The sequence below is a fragment of the Oncorhynchus gorbuscha genome, linkage group LG18 (assembly GCF_021184085.1).
Source record: "Oncorhynchus gorbuscha isolate QuinsamMale2020 ecotype Even-year linkage group LG18, OgorEven_v1.0, whole genome shotgun sequence".
Classification (NCBI taxonomy): Eukaryota; Metazoa; Chordata; class Actinopteri; order Salmoniformes; family Salmonidae; genus Oncorhynchus; species Oncorhynchus gorbuscha.
The window spans coordinates 44943785-44965005 of record NC_060190.1 but is presented as its reverse complement, the minus strand read 5'-3'; the positions used below and the strand labels follow the sequence as shown (position 1 = coordinate 44965005).

At 41.7% G+C, this 21221-nt stretch overlaps 1 protein-coding gene and 1 long non-coding RNA gene across 4 annotated transcripts in view; one reads left to right on the top strand and one right to left on the bottom strand.

Moving 5' to 3' along the window:
• The window catches only part of LOC124002912 (sodium channel protein type 8 subunit alpha-like), a 122547-nt gene that overhangs the window by 88519 nt on the left and 12807 nt on the right, over positions 1-21221 (top strand). For both annotated transcript variants that reach the window (XM_046310747.1, XM_046310746.1), the window contains 4 exons: positions 3905-4022; positions 4269-4423; positions 8434-8607; positions 11478-11600. In XM_046310747.1, coding sequence (XP_046166703.1) covers positions 3905-4022; positions 4269-4423; positions 8434-8607; positions 11478-11600 — 570 coding nt within the window. The remainder of the gene's footprint in view (positions 1-3904; positions 4023-4268; positions 4424-8433; positions 8608-11477; positions 11601-21221) is intronic.
• On the bottom strand, positions 3482-9316 carry LOC124002914. Of its 2 annotated transcripts, XR_006833161.1 has the most exons (5): positions 9184-9316; positions 8123-8166; positions 4887-4931; positions 4355-4429; positions 3482-4008 (listed from the first exon to the last, which is right to left on the bottom strand). It is a non-coding gene; the product is annotated as an uncharacterized LOC124002914 (long non-coding RNA). The 2 variants fall into 2 exon arrangements; XR_006833160.1 differs by lacking the exon at positions 4887-4931.

Here is a 21221-nt window from a genome sequence, read left to right as displayed (position 1 = left end):
CAGTGTAGGGCAGGAGATGCAACTGACATTTTGCAGATGAGGAGAGCACGAGAGAGGAAGGAGGAAGCTTGCCTTGAAGCGCTGGGCACATAGCCCAGCTGGGCACATAGCAGCACCACCTGAAAAAATTGTATTAATAAAAACAAAACAAAAATATATATATATATCTTTTTGTAAGTATTTTTTCACAAAAGTAGTGCGCTGGGCCTTTACTAGTCCTGAATTAGCGCGGGGAAATGTTTTTTTTCCGCACCATGCTTATAATGTTGGCAGTAGGCTACAGTAACCTATGCTTCAGAGGGGAGGGGCAGATAGCCTACACACAAGTATACCCACTGGCAAAGATTTCCAGCCGGTAGGCAGACACTGAAATAAGTTTCTGAGTGGTCAGAATATAATAGAAAGTTAGAAAGTTATTAACCGCTTCCCATGCTTTTAAAATAACGGTTATGTCCCGGAACAGTATAGATCACTTTAGTTTCAGGTTAAGGTTCTGTTGCTAAAATCATTTCCTTCTTTTCCAGTTTTCGGTTCTGTTCCCTGAACTGGTTCCAACCCTTGCTACTAACCACTATTGTTATCCAGCATATTCATTTTAATTAGTGTGCTTGCTTCAGCAAGATCACTACTGTTAAATAGCTGATGCAATCGCTCAAATTGTCTTCAGGAAATTTACCTTTTCTAGTTATAGATGTAGCATGATGCTTTGCAGAGTAGCTAAATACAGTGCCTTCAGACAGTGTTTATGCCCCTTGACTTATTACACATTTTGTTGTGTTACTGACTGAATTACAAATGTTTTAAATGTTTTAATTTGATTTCTTACCCATCTACACTCAATACCCCATAATGACAAAGTAAAAACATGTTCATAGAAAATGTTGCATATTTATTGAAAATTAAATACAGAGATATCTCATTTCTTTACACCCCTGAGTCAATGCATGTTAGAATCATCTTTGGCAGCGATTACAGCTGTGAGTCGTTCTGGGATGATCAGTCTCTAACAGCTTTGCACACCTGGAATGTACAATATCTGCACTTATTTCTTTTCAAGTTCTGTCAAGTTGACTGCCATTTTCAAGTCTTGCCCTAGATTTTAAGCCCGATTTTAAGTCCAACTATAAGTAGGCCACTCAGGAACATTCAATGTAATCTTGGTAAGAAACTCTAGTGTATATTTGGCCTTGTGGTTTAGGTTATTGTCCTCCTGAAAGGTGAATTTGTCTCCCAGTGTCTGTTTGGAAAGCAGACTGAACCAGATTTTCCTCTGGGATTTTGCCTGTGCTTAGCTCTATTCCATTTATTTTTATCTTTAAAAAAAATCTTCCAGGTCCTTGCTGATGACAAGCATACCCATAACATGATGCAGCCACCACCATGCTTGAAAATATGAAGAGTGGTACTCAGTAATGTGTTGTGTTGGATTTGCCTCAAACATAACACTTTGTATTCAGGACATAAAGTACATTTCTTTGCCACATTTTTGCAGTTTTACTTTATTACCTTATTGCAAACAGGATGCATATTTTAGAATATTTGTATTCTGTACCTGCTTTCTTCTTTTTGCGCTGTTATTTAGGTTAGTATTGTGGAGTAGCTATAATGTTGTTGATTCATCCTCAGTTTTCCCCTGTCACAGCCATTAAACTCTGTAACTGTTTTAAAGTCACCATTGGCTTCATGGTGAAATCCCTGAGCGGTGTCCTTCCTCTCTAGTAACTGAGTTAGGAAGGACACCTGTATTTTTGTAGTAACTGGGTGTATTGACACACCATCCAAATTGTAAATAATAACTTCAACATGCTCAAAGGATGTTCAACTTCTCCTTTTAAAAATGTTTACCAATCTACCGATAGGTGCCCTTCTTTGCGAGGAAAACCTGCCTGATCTTTGTGGTTGAATCAGTGTTTGAAATGTACTGTTCGACTAAGGGGCCTTAGTTGAGCAATTAGATAATTGTATGTGTTGGGTACAGAGATGGTAGAAATGATTGTGACTTGTTAAGCAAATTCTTGCTCCTGAACATATTTAGGCTTGCCAAAACAAAGGGGTTGAATACTTATTGACTCAAGACATTTCAGCTTTTCATTTAAAAAAAACTTGTAAACATAAAAAAAAGTATAATTCCACTTTGACATTATGGGGTATGATCTCAATTGTAGCCTTTTTAAATTCAGGCTGTAACACAACACAATGTGGAAAAAGTCAAGGGGTGTGAATACGTTCTGAACATGCTGAGGCTCTTGAGATTGCAGTCTTAATGTAGTAGATGATGTAATGGCTTAAAGTGCATTTGTGTGTGTGTGTGTGTGTGTGTGTGTGTGTGTGTGTGTGTGTGTGTGTGTGTGTGTGTGTGTGTGTGTGTGTGTGTGTGTGTGTGTGTGTGTGTGTGTGTGTGTGTGTGTGTGTGTGTGCCATGTTTTTTAATCCACTCATCAACACTGGACTGAGCAGTGAATATAGAGCGGTGAACACAGAGGGGCGAACACAGGAGACCTTCAGATGACCTGACGTTTCAGAACATTTGTTTAGACATGGCAGTACCACTGGCTCTGCAGACTGACAGACAGACAGACAGACGGACACCGCTTTGTGTATGTCAACGTGTGGGAAAGGTCCTCCTCACTCGTACAGTATGTGGATATGTTGGGGAGCTCTGATGCTTGGGTCACCTTGACCTGGTTTGCAGAGGGAAGTCATGCAGCAGCTCTAATACCTGTACCAGATTCCAGTCTTCTCCGCCACCTGTCTCCACCAACCACAAGGCTGGCTATCCTACATCTAATCCTGTCACAGCCCAGCCCTGCAGCGATTGGATGGACACAGAGCCCCTGTCAGACAGTCAGGGATCTGTCTGGCTGTTTGTGATACTGGAGAAAGAGAGCATGAGAGGGGGGGAGAGAGAGTGTGTATGAGAGTAAGAGAGAGAAGCACAGTCTTTCTGCTGACTATTCAGGATTCTAAAGTGAAGCGGCATTCATCTGTAAATTGGATTAGCTCTGTGCGTGTGCGTGTGCGCGTGCGTGCGTGAATTTGTCCTGGTTCACCTTGACTTATTGTTCAGCTTTGAGATGATTTATTAGGTTGGCTAGACAACATCTCTACCTGAACATGCTGTTTGAGATCAGCCTCAATACATTTACATTTTATGCCTTTCATAGAACTATGTGATGAATCATCTCTCCATAACCGTTTCACTGTAATCATATCAAATAATACTTTGTTAATGGTCGTCGTTTGTGGCTCGACTGTTGTATTCAAGAATAAGCATTTCTTCTGAGAGTCTGTGAGTATCTATACCGTGAGACATGAATTAAAAAGCCCCGGCCTATGATCCTTCCTCCACCTCACTTTTATTAACATGTTTACCATATTAATTACCTTCATTAGTGTCGTATGTGTTTTTTTTACTCAATCCTGGGCATTGAGTAAAAGGTTTAACCACTGGATCTAATGCTCTAGTCTATTTACATAAAGATACCTAGCAACAAATCATGCATCACTGTCAATTCTGCGTATGCATATTTATCATTGACCAGCCCTAATAATGTAATCACTCAGCAGCCAAGGTTAATGACAAACTGGTCAATGTTGCTATTAATAATACTCACTTCAAGGCAAATAGACAAGGTTACCCACACATCCATGGTCAGAATGTAAGAGAATGTGTTAAAAATGCAGACAACATGTAACATCTAACCTCCAGCTGAGACACACAGCTTTTCCTGGTTAGGTCATGATGCCTTTGAGGTATCCACAGAAAGGGTGAGTAGGTGACTAGTGGATGCTTTTGTAGGCAGTGGGTACCACTGTGCGGTATCTTTGTACATACTAGCTCATAACACCACAGAATGTTCTGTGATGTTAGGAGTCTGACCCTCTCTCCTGTTGTCTGTCTCAGCTGGATGACACTAGCTCTTCGGAGGGCAGCACCATAGACATCAAGCCTGACGTGGAGGAAGTGGTGGTGGTGGAGGTTGTGGAGGAGTTCCTGGACCCAGACGCCTGCTGGACAGATGGTAACTAAGAAGCCACAGAGAGACACAGGCCTCAGTCTGGCCACAATAGCACTTAGCATTTATACTAACTGATTTAATTGTGGGCCATGGCAAGTGTGGGTTGGTGAGTGTCTGTACTCATCTTCAGTTTGTATGGCATAATGAGGCCATTTTATGGACGTGTGCGTGTGTGGTCAATAGTGTGTACATGTCCTAAATGTATTTGACTGTGTCAGTGACAGTGAGTGTGTGTGCCCTCTTATCCAGAATGTGTTGCCAAGTATACGTTTTTGTACTTGCCCATCGATCATGGCTGGGGGAAGCACTGGTGGTTCCTGAGAAAGACAAGCTACCTGATTGTGGAGCACAACTGGTTTGAGACCGTCATCATCTTCATGATCCTTCTCAGTAGCGGGGCGTTGGTAAGACTGCACACACACACACATTTGTTTTACTATCCTTGTGGGGACTTAACAATTGATTCCCATTCAAAATCGTATTTTTCCTAACCCTAAATATAACCCCAATCCTTAACCTAAACCTAACCCTAACTCCCAAACCTAACCCTAATTCTAACCCTAGCCCTAAGCCTAACCCCTAAGCCTAAAATAGCTTTTTTCCTTGGGTGGACGAAATGTCTCCATTTGTTTTACTATCCTTGTGTGGACTTCTGGTAAAAACCAAAACACACAGACTAACAGTATAGCTCATACTGCACCATTTAGTACTGTCTTACAGTAAACCGTATCAGTTCCGACAGAATGTACTGAAATTGAATAATTAAATCGATAAATATTTTATTCCCCCATCATGCCTTTTACCTGTCTACGACTGTTTGTGATATGATTATTGTTAATGAGCAGCAAAGTTCTGTAATGCACCAACCTTTTAAGCAAAGGGATCCAGCTTAGTTTTCAGCTTTCTGGGGGACTGTAGCACAATGGTGATTCAGAATGCTTACAGTGCCTTCAGAAAGTATTCACACCCCTTGATTTTTTTACACATTTGTTGTGTTACAAGGTGGGATTAAAATTGATTTAGTTGTCATTTTTTGACAATACTCCGTAATGTCAAAGTGATTCCCCCCCCCTAACATTTGTAAAACTATTATGAAAAATACAACCGTAATATATCTTGATTACATGGGTATTCAACCCCCTGAGTCAATGCATGTTGGAATCACCTTCGGCAGTGATTACAGCTGTGAGTCTATCTGAGTTTTGCACACCTGGATTGTACCATATTTGCATTATTATTATTTTTTTTTTTTCAAGCTTTGTCAAGTTTTCAAGCAGATTTATGTCAAAACTGTAACTAGGCCACTCAGGAACATTCAATGTCGTCTTGGTTAGCAACTCCAGTGTACATTTGGCCTTGTGTTGAAGGTTATTGTCCTGCTGAAAGGTAAATTGGTCTCCCAGTGTCTGTTATAAAGCAGACTGAACCAGTTCTTCCTCTAGGATTGTGCCTGTGCTTAGCTCTATTACGTTTATTTTCATTAAAAAAAACTCCCTAGTCTTTGCTGATGACAAGCATACCCATTACATGATGCAGCCACAACCATGCTTGAAAATGTGAAGAGAGGTACTCAGTGATGTGTTGGATTTGCCCCAAACATAACGGTTTGTATTCAGGACATAAAGTACATTTCTTTGACAATATTTTTTCAGTATTACTTTAGTGCCTTATTGCAAACAGGATACATATTTTAGAATATTTGTATTCTGTACCTGCTTTCTTCTTTTCGCTCTGTTATTTAGGTTAATATTGTGGAGTAGCTACAATGTTGTTGATCCATCCTCAGTCTTCTCCTATCACAACCATTAAACTCTGTAACTGATTGTAAGTCACCATTGGCCTCATGGTGACATTCCTGAGTGGTTTGCTTCCTCTCCGACAACTAAGTTAGGAAGGACACCTGTATCTTTGTAGTAACTGGGTGTATTGACACACCATTCAAATGTTAATTAATAACTTAACCAAGCTCAAAGGGATATTCAATGTCTGATTTGAATTATTTTTTACCCATCTACCAATAGGTCTCCTTCTTTGCGAGGCATTGATAAACCTTCCTGGTCTTTGTGGTTGAATCTGTGTTTGAAATTCACTGCTCAATGGAGGGACCTTGAAGATAATTGTATGTGTGGGGTAGAGAGATTTCGTAGTCATTCAAAAATCAGGTTACACACTATTATTGCGCACAGAGTGAGTCCATGCAACTTATTATGTGACGTGTTAAGCATATTTGTACTCCTTCACTTATATAGGTTTGCCATAACAAAGGGGTTGAATACTTATTGAATCAATACATTTCAGATTTTCATTTTTAGTTCATTTGTAAACATTCATAAAACCATTATTCCACTTTGACATTATGGTGTATTGTGTGTAGACCAGTGACACAAAATCTCAATACAACAAAATGTGGAAAAGGGTGTGAATATTTTCTGAATGAAAGTTTTCTCTTCCATTTACTTTTTCCACATTTTGTTGTGTTACAGCCTGATTTTAAAATCGATTAAATGTAGATGTGTTTGTCACTGGGCTACACACAATACCCCATAGTGTCAAAGTGGAATAATGTTTTCTGAATTTTTATAAATGAATTAAAAATGAAAAGCTGAACTGTCATGTGTCAATAAGTATTCAACTCCTTTGTTATGTACCCCACACATACAATTATGTGTAAGGTCCCTCAGTCGGAGCAGTGGATTTCAAACACAGTTTCAAACACAAAGATCAGAGATGTTTTCTAATGCCTTGTTATGCAGATGAGTGAGGACCCAAAAGCAACTTAACAGAAACTGAGTTTATTAAAGTCCAAACAGAGAAAACATAATCCTCAATCCTTAACAGGAAATGTCCAAACAGGGAAAACATAAATCCTCTTAGTTGGGGAGAGTTGCAGGGCTTGCGGCAACAGACTGCAGGTCCCTTCGGGTAGGCGCGGGCCGTAGAGGATAGAGACACCTGCTCACACGCAGTATCTGAAGACGAGGCAGAATACAACAGAACGGAACAAGGGTACAGCAAACGGCAAACAAGAATCCGACAAGGACAGAAGCAGAAACAGAGAGAGAAATAGAGACTTAATCAGAGGGCAAAATAGGGGACAGGTGTGAAAGAGTAAACGAGGTCGTTAGGAGAATGAGGAACAGCTGGGAGCAGGAACGGAACGATAGAGAGAGAGAGAGGAATAGAGAGAGAGAAAGAAACCTAATAAGACCAGCAGGGGGAAACGAAGAGAAGAGAAAGCACAGGGACAAGACATGACAATACAATACATGACATGCCTCGCAAAAAAAAGGCACCTATTGGTAAATGGGTCAAAAATGTAAAAGCAGACATTGAATATCCCTTTAAGTATGGTGAAGTTATTAATTAACCTATCATTATACCCAGTCACTACAAAGATACAGGCGTCCTTCCTAACTCAGTTGCTGGAGAGGAGGGAAACCGCTCAGGGATTTCACATTTAGGCCAATGGTGACTTTAAAACAGTTACAGAGTTTAATGGCTGTGATAGGAGAAAACTGAGGATGAATCAACAACATTGTATTACTCCACAATACTAAACTAAATAACAGAGCAAAAAGAAGGAAGCCTGTACAGAAAAAAAATATTCCAAAACACGCATCCTGTTTAAAACAAGGCACTAAAGTAATACTGTAAAAAATGTGGTAACGCAATCAATTTTGTGTCCTCAACACAAAGTTTTATGTTTGGTGCAAATCCAACACAACACATTACTGAGTACCACTCTCAATTCTTTGGACTTCCTTACCAAGAAGACAGTGAATGTTCCTGAGTGTCCCAAGTTACAGTTTTGACTTAAAACCTGCTTGAAAATCTATGGCAAGACCAGAACATTATTGTCTTGCAATGATCAACAGCTAATTTGACAGAGCTTGAAGAATTCTGAAAAGAATAATGGGTAAATATTGTAAAATCCAGGTGTGCAAAGCTCTTAGAGACTTACCCAGAAAGTCTCACAGCTGTAATCACTGCCAAAGGTGATTCTAAGATGAATTGACTTAGGGCTGTGAATACTTCCATACATTGTCGTATGAGAGAGAACAACTAAATTCACATAGTTTGCCATGAACATAGGGCAGTATTACCGTTAGCACAGTTGAATCCCAAGACTTTAGATGCAATCAGGTTCCTGTAGAGAAAATAATACTGTATATAAAAAAGACAGCATAACACTTTTTGGAGTATTTCACCTTTAACACTATATACTGTAGTTTCCAGAGAATTCATATTTCAACAGGAAAAGCAAATGTCAAAAATATCTATAACACTTTTAACCATAGAGAGGTTCATGAGTTTTTCACATAACAGGAAAAACTCTGAGGCCTAAACACAAGACAAGACATCCAGTCACGTCAGTGTTGTTAACCTGCTGCTGTTCTGTTTTCCCCTCCCCCAGGCCTTTGAGGATGTGTACATAAATAAGAGGAAGACCATCAAGATTATCCTGGAGTACGCAGACAGCGTGTTCACCTATATCTTCATCCTGGAGATGGTGCTCAAATGGGTGGCCTATGGCTGGGTCAAATACTTCACCAACGCCTGGTGTTGGCTGGACTTCTTCATTGTGGATGTAAGTAACTTATCCAACGGACTCTGTGTTACTTCTTGCCTCCTCTTATGATTTCCTTCCTCCATCTTTCCATCCTTTATTATTTTGTGCTGGTCTCTCTTTAAATCTCTTTTTTTTTTATCTCTCTTGCTTTGTCTTCGTGTTCTTCTTCTCTGGCTATGTCTTTTATGTCTCTCGCTTCTCTCTCTGTCAGTCTTCGTTTTATGAGAGTTGATGAGCTTTTCTCTCCTCTTCCCAAGTTGGATACTGTTTCCCTTCAAGCACACTGTAGCTGTAACCAGATGACTCTTTGTTCCTGGTCTGAGACACCTTTGATAATAAGGGACTTGAATATCTCAAATGATGATGCTGCAGTGTGACCATTTAGCACTGATTGCAGATGCTGGGTATGGACATGACATCAAATCATTACCTATTGACATCGAACATTTAGCAGGCATAACAAAACTCTCCCGTCTTCCCATAAATATACTCTGTATAGTACATAACTCAAACGTTTGCCAATTCGACTGCTTTTGTCAACAACATTTGACCAATCTTTTAAGTGGATTCAATTGAATTTAATGCTATTCTTACCCTCCAGCTGAAATGTTGAAAGGCCTGGCATCATTCATTGATATTATGGCCTTTCATGTTGTATCTCTCTACCCTGTTTAACTAACTCTATGGGCTAGCGTGCTATCTGTTGCTGTGGAGTTGACCTATCTTGTCATTGCTGTGAGTGAACTGCTGTAATATGGAATATTACAGCCTGAGATGGGAGGTGTGGTATTAGCAGTGAGTCAACAATGTGGTTTACAATAGCACTTTACTATGTAAACAACCAACGGGAACCACCGTTTGCACATAGGTGATAGTAGGGGTAGGGGGGGAAAGGCAGGACGATAAATGGGATGGCGGGGACCGTCAACAATTTTTGACATTTATCCTTTAAGAAAAATCTAAAGAAAAATGTTACACTGTCCACATGGGACACATCACAATGCCATACAAGCTCTCTTCAGTTCTGGTGTTGCAAAGTGGGGGGTTTCATCCATTGTTGCTTTCCCCACTAACATGTTTCCACTGTTGTGTATCGAAGGCTGTGGTGTCTGTATCTTCACCTGTCTCTGGAAGAGCAAATGTAAAGTTATATTTTGCACTTGACCTGTCCTGTTGGATGTGTTGGGTTGGGTAATGTGATGGATGGATGGTAAGTCAAGTCATGCCATTAAACTCCATTATCAACTAATGTGTTATCATTCCTGATGGTTTAAGTATGTGTTAATGTCTGTGCTCAGTTTTGTGGGAGTGTGTGTGTGTGTTTGTGTTTGTTTGTGTGTGTGCACCTGCCTGTGCATTGTGGGTTACTCAGAAGGTGCAGGTCACTCTCCTCAGTATCTATTTGCACAGCCAGAGGAGGGAGGCATGGCGGCCACTCCCCGCCTTTACTACAGGGGGCGCCAAGCAGACAGAGGCTGAAGGTGACCATCACCCCAAAGAGCAACGCCAGTGTAGTAACCGAGAGGACAGTGGAAGCTTTAGCGTGCCATTAGAAAAGCCAGGGGACAGACATGGACAAAGGCTGTGCATATATACGATAGAGATCATTTTAATATTAAATCTACCCCTTTGTGAAAAAGAAACCCATGGTTTAGAATAGCGTAGTTTCATCGGTAGTACTCAATACATTATGTATATATATATATATCTATTGTACATTTTCATGAATGAGTTGAACCAAAAGATCAGCTCTTTCTCAAACACAGCCTTTGTCAACAGTTCCCAGAAGAGAAGAAGTCTGTCCCTTCAGAGGTGTGATAAAGTATAGTATTTGTCATTGGTAGACTCTAAGTATGTTTTAAGACATATTTGCAAATCCCTTTGAATGAAACTGTCCTCTGTTTCTCAATGCCCATATAACAGTCCAGAGTCCTCTGCCATTTGATGAGGAATAAAGGCAGTATAATATGTTGTCCCTTGACCCAAATCCCCCCCTGCCAGTATCACGTTATCGTGGATGGTCATGGGAGACAGAGGGGAACGGAGCTCAAGTTTTCTAACAGGCACGGTGTCCTGTGGTCTCTGTGCCTCTTTGACTCCTTGTGCCTCTCTGTCCCGTAACTACTCTACTACTGTGTCAAACCACATCTTTGGTCCCTTGGGTCACCTCATGTAGGCTATGACTCCGTCGTCAGTTCAACTTGTGGTCTAGAATAGAATGAAATGTGAGTATAAGATGGCTCGGGGATGTGCACATTCAACCTTTACCTTCTCTCGCAGGTACCTATAACCGTGTCTCTCTTAAAATTAAAAGGGGTGTTGTACTGCAGACGAGAGGGACTTGGCTTGGATGTGTTGAGGGTAAGATTATTGTGGTTTTGTCTCGGGACTCTCCCTTTCACAGGTTGTCCTCTCTCCTACTCGTCCCTGCTACCGTCCTCGCCCTCCTGGCTCCCATCTCCATTCTTATACTCAACTGGTGCTTTGTGAATTGTGTGAATATTGTACATTTACTGTGTGTCTTGTGAATTTTTTGTGAACGCATATCTCCTCTCAAATTTCCCATTTGTTTAATCCTGCTACCTCTTTTTCTCTCCCCTTATTTTCCTCCTCTTTCTCTGTCTACCAAGCGTTGCTAGCCAGGTATACTGTAGAGCTTATTTTCCAGCTTCACCTGCGTTATAAACTAAACCAAAACAACAATCAACATTGGTCCAGTAGGGTCTGTCTCTCTGTTACCCTTTCTAACTGTTTGGACCCTCTCTCTTCCTTCTCTCTCTCTCTCTCTCTCTCTCTCTCTCTCTCTCTCTCTCTCTCTCTCTCTCTCTCTCTCTCTCTCTCTCTCTCTCTCTCTCTCTCTCTCTCTCTCTCTCTCTCTCTCTGTATAGGTGTCTATAATCACTCTTATAGCTAATGCGATGGGCTACTCCGATCTAGGGCCCGTTAAATCACTGCGGACATTGAGGGCATTGAGGCCCCTTAGGGCCCTGTCTCGTTTTGAAGGGATGAGGGTAAGATCTAAAACACCAGGCAGCTGGTCCTTCTGCATGTCCATTCAACAGTTACAGCACCAATGCATGCTATCATGAACTCGACAAGATGATCATGGACAGCACTCACCTCAACTTTAGCTAACACTTTCCCAGCCTAATTGTAGCCAAACCAATGTCCAAGTGGAGATTCAGGAAAATCAAAAATGAATCCCCACACTTGTCTCAAAGCTGCGCAATGGCGCTGTCCCAAACAAAACGGTGCTGAAATTACCATCTGGTTGACCACATGTGGGTAGGTAATTGCTTCAAATTTATTACAAGGATTGGATAACTTTGGGAGTTTCAGTAAGCAACAATTTGATAGGCCTACATGCCTTCAATTGCATTATCCTACTTTATTCCAATATTTTCGTTGTCATTCAGTGATAATTATTCCCACAGTAATTATTTATGGTTCCATCTAGTTGTGGTTAAGAAAACAGTGCATGCTTAGTGGTGAGAGATCCGAAGAGATGGACAAAGTGGCATGCCTTGCAAAGTTTATAACTGGCATGAGGATGGTTAACATGCACTGGCTAGCAACCATGAAGAGAGCAGTGCATGCCAAAGCTGCCTCAGCATTACGGCCACGTTTCATACTAAGCCTTAGGCAGAACTTTACTGAAATCATTGCTAGGTCGTTTGGCGGAAATACAAGTTTTGCCACCAGCAATAGACAATGCCTTTGAGATATAAAGAAAAGGTATGATGACATTTTAAGAAAAACTTCTTAGTTTCAAAGGGATACAAGTTTATTTAGATTATATCAATATTTGCTCATACAGGCTTTTCCACTGCCACCATGTCAAACAAACAAATGATCTCCTAGGCAATTATAAAATTGTACCAAAACTTCCTGTTTCTATCATAGCCTTCATGATTTTCTTTTATACGGTATGACTTTACTCGCAGAAACACTGTGGATGGAAACTGTGGATGGAAATTTGCATGAAACGTTATCATTTCAGAAAGTCATGTTTAAGAGAAAACAAAGTCAGCTTTATTTAACCAGGTAGGCCAGTTGAGAACAAGTTCTCATTTACAACTGCGACCTGGCCAAGATAAAGCATAGCAGTGCGACAAAAACAACAATACAGAGTTACACATGGGATAGATAAGCGTACAGTCAATTACACAATAGGAGAATCTGTATACAGTGTGTGCAAATTTAGTAAGGAGGTAAGGCAATAAATAGGCCAATATTGGCGAAGAAATTACAATTTAGCAATTTACACTGGAGGTATATATGTGCAGATGGGGATGTGCAAGTAGAAATACTTGTGTGCAAAAGAGCAGAAAAACTAAAACAAATATGGGGATGAGGTAGGTAGTTGGTTGGATGGGCTATTTATAGATGGGCTGTGTACAGCTGCAGAGATCGGTAAGCTACTCTGACAGCTGACGCTTAAACTTCAGTGATTTTTGCAATTCGATAAGGCGGAGCTATACATAGCAAAGACTTATAGATGACCTGGAGCCAGTGGGTTTGGCAAATATGTAGCGAGTACCAGCCAACGAGAGCATACAGGTCGCAGTGGTGGGTAGTATATGGGGCTTTGGTGACAAAACGGATGGCACTGTGATAGACTGCATCCAATTTCCTGAGTAGAGGGTTGGAGGCTAATTTTTAAATGACATCGCTGTCAAGAATTGGTAGGATAGTCAGTTTTACAAGGGTAAGTTTGGCAGCATGAGTGAAGGAGGCTTTGTTGCAAAATAAGAAGTTGCAACTGATATATTAAGAAAGCAATGATTATTTCAAATAGGGATTGAAGGGAATTTCAGGTTAATTGAAATGATAAAATGTTGATTGGTAAAATGGAAATATGTTGCAAAGCTGCCTCATCACAATGTCAAAATAGAGTAGAGATGTAGAACTTGTGAAAGAAAACTGGAGAATAAAATCACTCATCCTATATGAATGGTATGTCATTTCTTAACTGAAATTGGCAAGCTATTGTACTTAATTTAGAGCCTTCACTTCTACTATCGAGGGCTTTCAAGCAAGAGATCCTCCCTGTACCCTGTTCCGTCAACTACTGTTTCACTCTAACCTTCCGATGTAACACACGACTTACAAGAATCAGAAAATCTGACTCCATTGGCCCCATGTGGTATTCAGCACAGACTAGCCCACACCAGCCCAACACGGGCTAGCCATCACCAACCCAACAAAGGCTAGCCCACATGAATCCCACACCAGTCCAACATCACAGAGTTTTCAAACCCAGACTCCCAACAGGATGACATTTTGACAGACCAGACCGGGGTTTGGGATGTCAATGAGAAAAGTGAAAAATGTGACCTTAGTTGTGAATTTTTTTGAATTCGAAAAAAGTATTACAGTAGCTGAACATGTTTTAACATTGATCAAAAACAACTTCATATCGGAGTGTCTTTGATTTCACGGCCTGCACGGTGCGGCACGACTGTTAGACCCAATGACTTGTTTCAGCACATGAGCTTAGCTAGCTAACGCCATGACATCACCTACAAGTATGATCAGGGATGTATATTGCAGAAGCAGTTTCTGGGGTTATTCATACTAAACTATCTTTGCTGGCATGGGCTAGCCATCACCAGCCCAACCCAGGCTAGCCCACACCAATCCCACACAGCCAAATACAGGCTATCCTACACCAACCTAACACAGGCTAGCCCACACCAATTCCACATCAACACAACACAGAACAGCCTACACCAACCTAACATAGGCTCACCCACAACAAACCCACAACAGCCCAGCATGGGCTTTCCCACACCAAGCCCACACCAGCCCTTGTGCACACCATGCCCACAAATATTCGAATGAGCCTCCGCCTCTTTATTATGAAGTAGCTGGTGTGGAATAGCCTGTGTTGGGTTGGTGATGGTTGACCCACAGCAGCCCAACATGGGCCTGCCCACACTAAGTCCAGCATGGGCTAGTCCACACCAGCTTCTTCATAACATATAGGAGGAGGAATATTCAAATATTTGTGGGCGTGGCTTGCAAACATTTCTTTTTGAGAGTGTTGTTCCAGTTTAAAGGGTGCGTTGTGTGATGCTCAAAATAAGCAATGTGAAGAAGTCTTTAAAATAATAAGTCATTAAAGAAAAAATGATGTAAGTGCATGGGGCATATGAGGAACATATCAGATTTTCTAGTAAGGCATATATGTATGATAGTAACAACTTGGTTGTCAACAATGGAACATGTTTGCTAAATACCTTTAACGTTGGAAAATTATACAATTTATATGTAAGTAAATAAGTTTGATTTGAATAAATAATAAATAATTGGGGCCACCTTCCTTGGGGCCAATCGGCTCAATTTGGGCAGCCTACATGGGACCAATATTTTAGCCGGCATTGGGCCCACATCGTGCCAATGTGGGCATGTTTGCTTGTCCCCGTTTCTAGTGAGTACAATTATAGAAAACTGTATGTGTAAGCCGAGCCATTGGGCAGGGCTTATTTGTTGAAGCCTTGGCACGTGAGACACCTACACCAAGTGAGACTCATAGTAACATTTCTCACAGCTTAATATGCCGCAGTTTGTTATTAGTTTCATCAGTCAATTTCCTGTGATGGATTTTACCAGTACTGGTTGTTATTCTTTGAAATGTTGGTCTTGTCTCCTCTCCAACTTGTAATTCCTACACAACCTCCCATACTGTATGTACCAACCAGCTCTGTCTACTGATCTCCCCACATCCCTAGTTATGTCATGTCACCAGAGTTTGGTGAAATACACTACATGACCAAACGTATGTGACGTAGCTCTTCACTGAGCTCTTCAGCTCTTCAATGTTTGTCTATGGAGATTGCATGGCTGTGTGCTCGATTTTATACACCTGCCAGCAACGGGTGTGGCTGAAATAGCCAAATCCACTCATTCAAAGGGGTGTCCACATACGTTTGTACATATCTCAGCGTTAACCATCTGTAAATAACAATGTGAAGCCAAGCCCTAGAAACGCAACTCTTATTCATGTCCCTTGATGTCAACTCATAAGTTTTATAGTCTCTATTCAAACCGTATCCCGGAAGTTCTGCGTTACAGTGTGATTTAAATTTATAGGCAACATGCCCATTAGCGGAAACTGCATTATTTGTTGATTTGGGATCCCCATTAGCTTTTGCAGAAGCAGCAGCTACTCTTCCAGGGGTCCACAACAAACACAAAACATCGCAAGTAACAAAACACCGATACACTGATAGACAAGGACAGTCAGACAAATAGAAAATACAATGATATGCAAACAATACAACAACCAAAATGACGAACAATACAAACAAAAATGTATTTGTGTGTTAGTGTGCGTGTGTGTGTCCCCTCACGGTCCCTGCCGTTCCATTTGCGGTAAACGCTGCATATGTCGTATCAATCGGAAATGACCTTTTAATTTCTATCCTGCAATCTGTAAATCTTCAGCGATACAGACTGAATAGAGCCCTAAACCTCCATAATACAGGATCATTCTGCTATTGTTTGACTGGTAATGTCTGAAACATTTACTCCATGTAACATGCATGTAATACACATACACCAGAGAACCATGTTCCCCTTCTTGGCAACAGCAGTCGACAATAATAGAAAAACAGAACAACAACCACTGACAATAGTAGTAGTTTAAAAAAAGAAATGTTACACTCACTTATTGATAAGGTAGACTTATAACATCTTGAAGGCCTCGTTATGAAGAGGGAACCAGGTCCATCATCACATTATTATGATGCCATTTAGTGAGGTTAACTCCCTAGTCTACTCAATCAAGGTAACTAAATGGGTGTAGTTATTGAGGTCATTTGCCATAATCAATACACATTCTGAGGGAAACCTTCAGTCCACTCTGACTGTCTTGTCAAGGTGGGAACATGGCTCTGTAAACGAGCCTGTATGACTGTGCATGCCAGGTTCAGCTCAGCCCTCTAAGAGCTTCTGGATGTCCTGCATTAAAACATCAAATGTACATCGCCAGAGCATTACACTGTGTGCTACTGCTGATACCGCCACCGCTTATCTGTGTACGACGGGGGGAAGATAAGGGCATGGTTTGGGGAGAAGTGGAAGTGTCAGCTGCTTTCCATTGTACTGCTGTTGTGACAGATTGGCCAGGCGTTCTATGACTGAGATATGTGAATAGGCCCACTCTCTTAGTATTGGTGGACTCGAGGAACCCTGGAGATCCTCAAAGAACCATGGAGTTCCTCAAGAAACCATTGCTAGTCAATGGTTCATATTTGCACCTTTGGTTATTTGAGGGGTTCTTGGAAGAACCTTTAATGTTCCATTGTAGCAAAGAGTTCCTAAAGGAACCCTGAACCAGAGGCATGGCTGAGGAGGGGCGTGGCTTTCAGATAGATATTTTTAGACAACCCGTTAGAGTGTATGTAATTTCCAATTCATCTGATCATTGTCATCACATGTTAAGGTGGAGCATGGACAGTTTTGTAACATCAATTAGGCTTAGAGAGGTCCCTTAAGAGCCTATGCAATTCCTGAAGTTGAAGTAGTTACGACTTTATTTCTTTATGTAATCACCAATGTTAAGAAACATTTTTGGGACTTGCTTACATTTTCACATTACATCTTATATCATAAATAAACTGACAGCAAATGTCAAAAACTTTCAGGAACTAAATATACATAATTAACCGTTTGAAAGCAATTAAAGTTAATAAAGATCAGTTGTGAGGGTTGGGATGGGTCCTTAAAAAAAATATATATAATGCTGTTGTTCCAAAAGCCTCTCCCCAGGCGCTTTGGCACAACCAGTCTGTTCAAGTCGCCAGGACCGTGTGTGCATGTGGGACATCCCATCCTCGGGTCACTGCAGCCTGTATCGCCAGGATGGACCTTGGCACTGGCACGTCCAAGCAGAACAGACCAAGGATGGGGCAATGAACAGACAGACCAACTGCGCAAGATGTTGGGGCAATGAAACCTTTTAACTGACAACCCTGCGCAGTAGATGATAAATGAGCCATAGACAATCCACATGTGAGAACACACATTCAACACTCTGGTTATCAAAGTACAGTGCTACCTGAGGGTCGGACCTCCATCTGCTTCTTTGCCTGAAATGGGATACCTAGTCAGTTGCTCAGCTGAAATGTGTCTTCCGCATTTAACCCCTCTGAATAAGAGAGGTGCAGGGGGCTGCCTTAATCAACATCCACGTCTTCGGCTCCCGGGGAACAGTGGGTTCACTGCCTTGCTCAGGGGCAGAACTATATATTTTTATCTTGTCAGCTCAGGGATTCGATCCAGCAACCTTCTGGTTACTGGCCCAATGCTTTAACCACTAAAATACCTGCCACCACGGCATCAAACACAGACTGTGAATCCCAAACCACTCCCTACTAACTTGATCGGAGTACCCTCCGTTTTCATGTGTTGCTGACACAAGAGAGTGGCGATCAATAAACCCATCAACTTCGGGACACACTCCTGACTTGAATGATGCAATTCATGTTCCATTTTAAAATAATAAAACAAGCATGAAATTCAAATGAACACATTCCCTCTGTTGTTTTACAAGATATAGCCTAAACTTGAGTAACAGTTAAACATTTAATTTGGGAGATATTTCATCAGTTATGCGTCAAGTCTCGAAATCAGACAAACAAATGGCACATGACATATACTGTAATTAGGCCTCTCCATTCTTTTGTATTACATTGTGCAAACTCCAAACATATTGCAGTGCATGTCAGGATAGCTCTACGCTCTGTTGTCTGCAGCCTTGCTTGCTCAGTCGATGTGGATATCCGACGGTCTAATTAGCCCTTACATCCTCGATAATTTTCCCTCCCTCAGCTTTGGGACACTTGTACAAATGAGTTGAAGCGCTTGAATTCGCAAATGGAGGGCCGAATGGTGAGGGAAAGGGGTTGATTTGGGATTCAGACAGAAAAATATTGAGAAATCACACATAAATGGCCACAATACATTTTCGAGGGTTAGTGTTGGGTTTGGCTCTGGCTGCCTGTCAGGCGATGCCCATTCCCATACCCCAACAACAAAGCTTGGAGCCCAGTCCCAGAGTGTGCCGCATGCCACTCAGGTGGAACCAGGATCCGTATCACCAGCTTCTTTTCCTGCAATGGCATCAAACACAGAAAAGAGAGAGAGAAATCACACATAACAAATGGTAACAATACATTATGAATTGCAATCAGAGAAAAGGAGGGGTGAAGCGTCGAAAGACATATCAACCTTCGTCCACCTTCCAGGACCTCAATCAACCTTTTGGGTTAGTTTTCCCCTGTCTGCTTGAGGTCGGAGAGATTGGGACTCTTGGTGGACTTGTTCAACATCGCATCACTATCAGTCTTACAATTCCCTGCCATTACTGCTACCACTGCACATTTCTGGGCTGTCTGGCAGGACTGCAATGGGGGAGGGGGAGTCTCCTACCACCTCTTCCCCTCCTCAGGGTGTGCCCCCAGCCGGAGAGCCAATTGGCTCCAGTGGCGGGAAAGTGAAACTGTCAGGAATTTGAAACTTCCATCTCTTCCCCCTTTAATCAGCACACTAACTTCTGCACTCCCTGCCTCTGTTTCCTTACCTGCACCTTCACCACATCCTCAACAATGACCAACCCCTGTTCAGTACTCGCAATACGGGGACTGCTTGGGGGCCATTTCTATAGAGATGGGTCACCTTCACAGAGATCGCACGTTCTGTGATACTGGTACTCCCCTGCACACCACCTGCTGACAAATCTCATCTAGGTGCCCCTGCCCTCCATACTTACTACATAACTTCGGTTGGCCCTGATTAGGAAAAATAAAAGACAATATACAATTACAAAATACCATTTAAGATCCATGTGTCAAAATAAACAACAAAATACTTGTTCTAAAATTATTTAATTAGAATGCTTGTATTTTGAAATACAGAAATACATTTGCAAGTAGCCAGTCCGAACAGCAACAACATTATCCGTCACAAAAATGTTTTACTTGCTATGACATGTTGTTTATCTACCTTGGTTAAAAGTTAATTTGTGGAATTTCTTTCCTTCTTAATGAGTTTGAGCCAATCAGTTGTGTTGTGACAAGGTAGGGGTGGTATACAGAAGATAGCCCTATTTGGTAAAAGACCAAGTCCATATTATGGCAAGAACAGCTTAAATAAACAAAGAGAAATGACAGTCCATCATTACTTTAAGACATGAAGGTAGGTTACTCCGGAAAATGTCAACAACTTTGAAAGCTTCTTCAAGTGCAGTTGCAAAAACCATCAAGCGCTATGATGAAACAGGCTCTCATGAGGACCGCCACAGGAAAGGAAGACCCAGAGTTACCTCTGCTGCAGAGGATAAGTTCATTAGAGTTACCAGCCTAAGAAATTGCAGCCCAAATAAATGCATCACAAAGTTCAAGTAACAGACACATCTCAACATCTACTGTTCAGAGAAGATTGCGTGAATCAAGCCTTCATGGTCGAATTGCTGCAAAAAAAACACTACTAAAGGACACCAATAATAATAAGAGACTTGCTTGGACCAAGAAACACGAGCAATGGACATTAGACCGGTGAAAATCTATCCTTTGGTCTGATGAGTCCAAATTTGACTTTTTGGTTCTAACCGCCGTGTCTTTGTGAGACGCAGAGTGGGGAAACGGATGATCTCTGTATGTGTGGTTCCCACCGTGAAGCACGGAGGAGGTGGTGTGATGGTGTGGGGGTAATCTCCTGGTGACACAGTCTGTGATTTATTTAGAATTCAAGGCACACTTAACCAGCATGGCTACCTGAGCATTCTGCAGTGATACGCCATCTGATTTGCGACAATCATTTGTTTTTCAACAGGACAATGACCCAGCATAACTCCAGGCTGTGTAAGGGCTATTTGACCAAGAAGGAATGTGATGGAGTGCTGCGTCAGTTTATCTGGCCTCCACAATCACCTGACCTCAACCCAATTGAGATGGATTGGAATGAGTTGTACCACCAGAGCAGATGCAGAAGGATTGGGGCCCTATTCAGAATCAGGCAGTGTGCATACAATCCACCACTTACAAGTATATTACTTGCTAACGTTTAGTCTGTGGACAATAAAGTAGACGAGTTTAGGGCGAGGATCCCCTTCCAGAGAAATATCAGGGACTGTAACATACTTTTTTACGGAATCATGGTTTTCTCTGGATATATATTGTCCCCGTCCATTCAGCCAGTGGGCTTCTCCGTCCATCGTGCCGATGGGAAGAATGAACTCTGGGGAAAAAAGAAAGGAGGTGGGGAATTGTTTCATGATTAACAACTCCTGGCGTAATTGTGGTAACGTACAGGAACTCAAGTCCTTTTGTTCTCCCGATCTGGAATATCTCAACATCAAATGCCGAACATGGACATGTACAAACACACAAGCTACGACCTCCGTAAGGCAATCGAAGATGCAAAACAACAGTACAGGACAAAGTGGATGCCCAATTCTACGGCTCAGACATAGGAAGTGGCAGGAACTCCAGACAATCATGGATTATAAAGGGAAAACCAGCGACGCCGTGGACACAGACTCCTCGCTCCCGGACGAGCTAAACACTCTCTTCACCCGCTTTGAGGAAAACAGAGCTGCCAACGCGTTCCCCAACGCTGACAAGGAC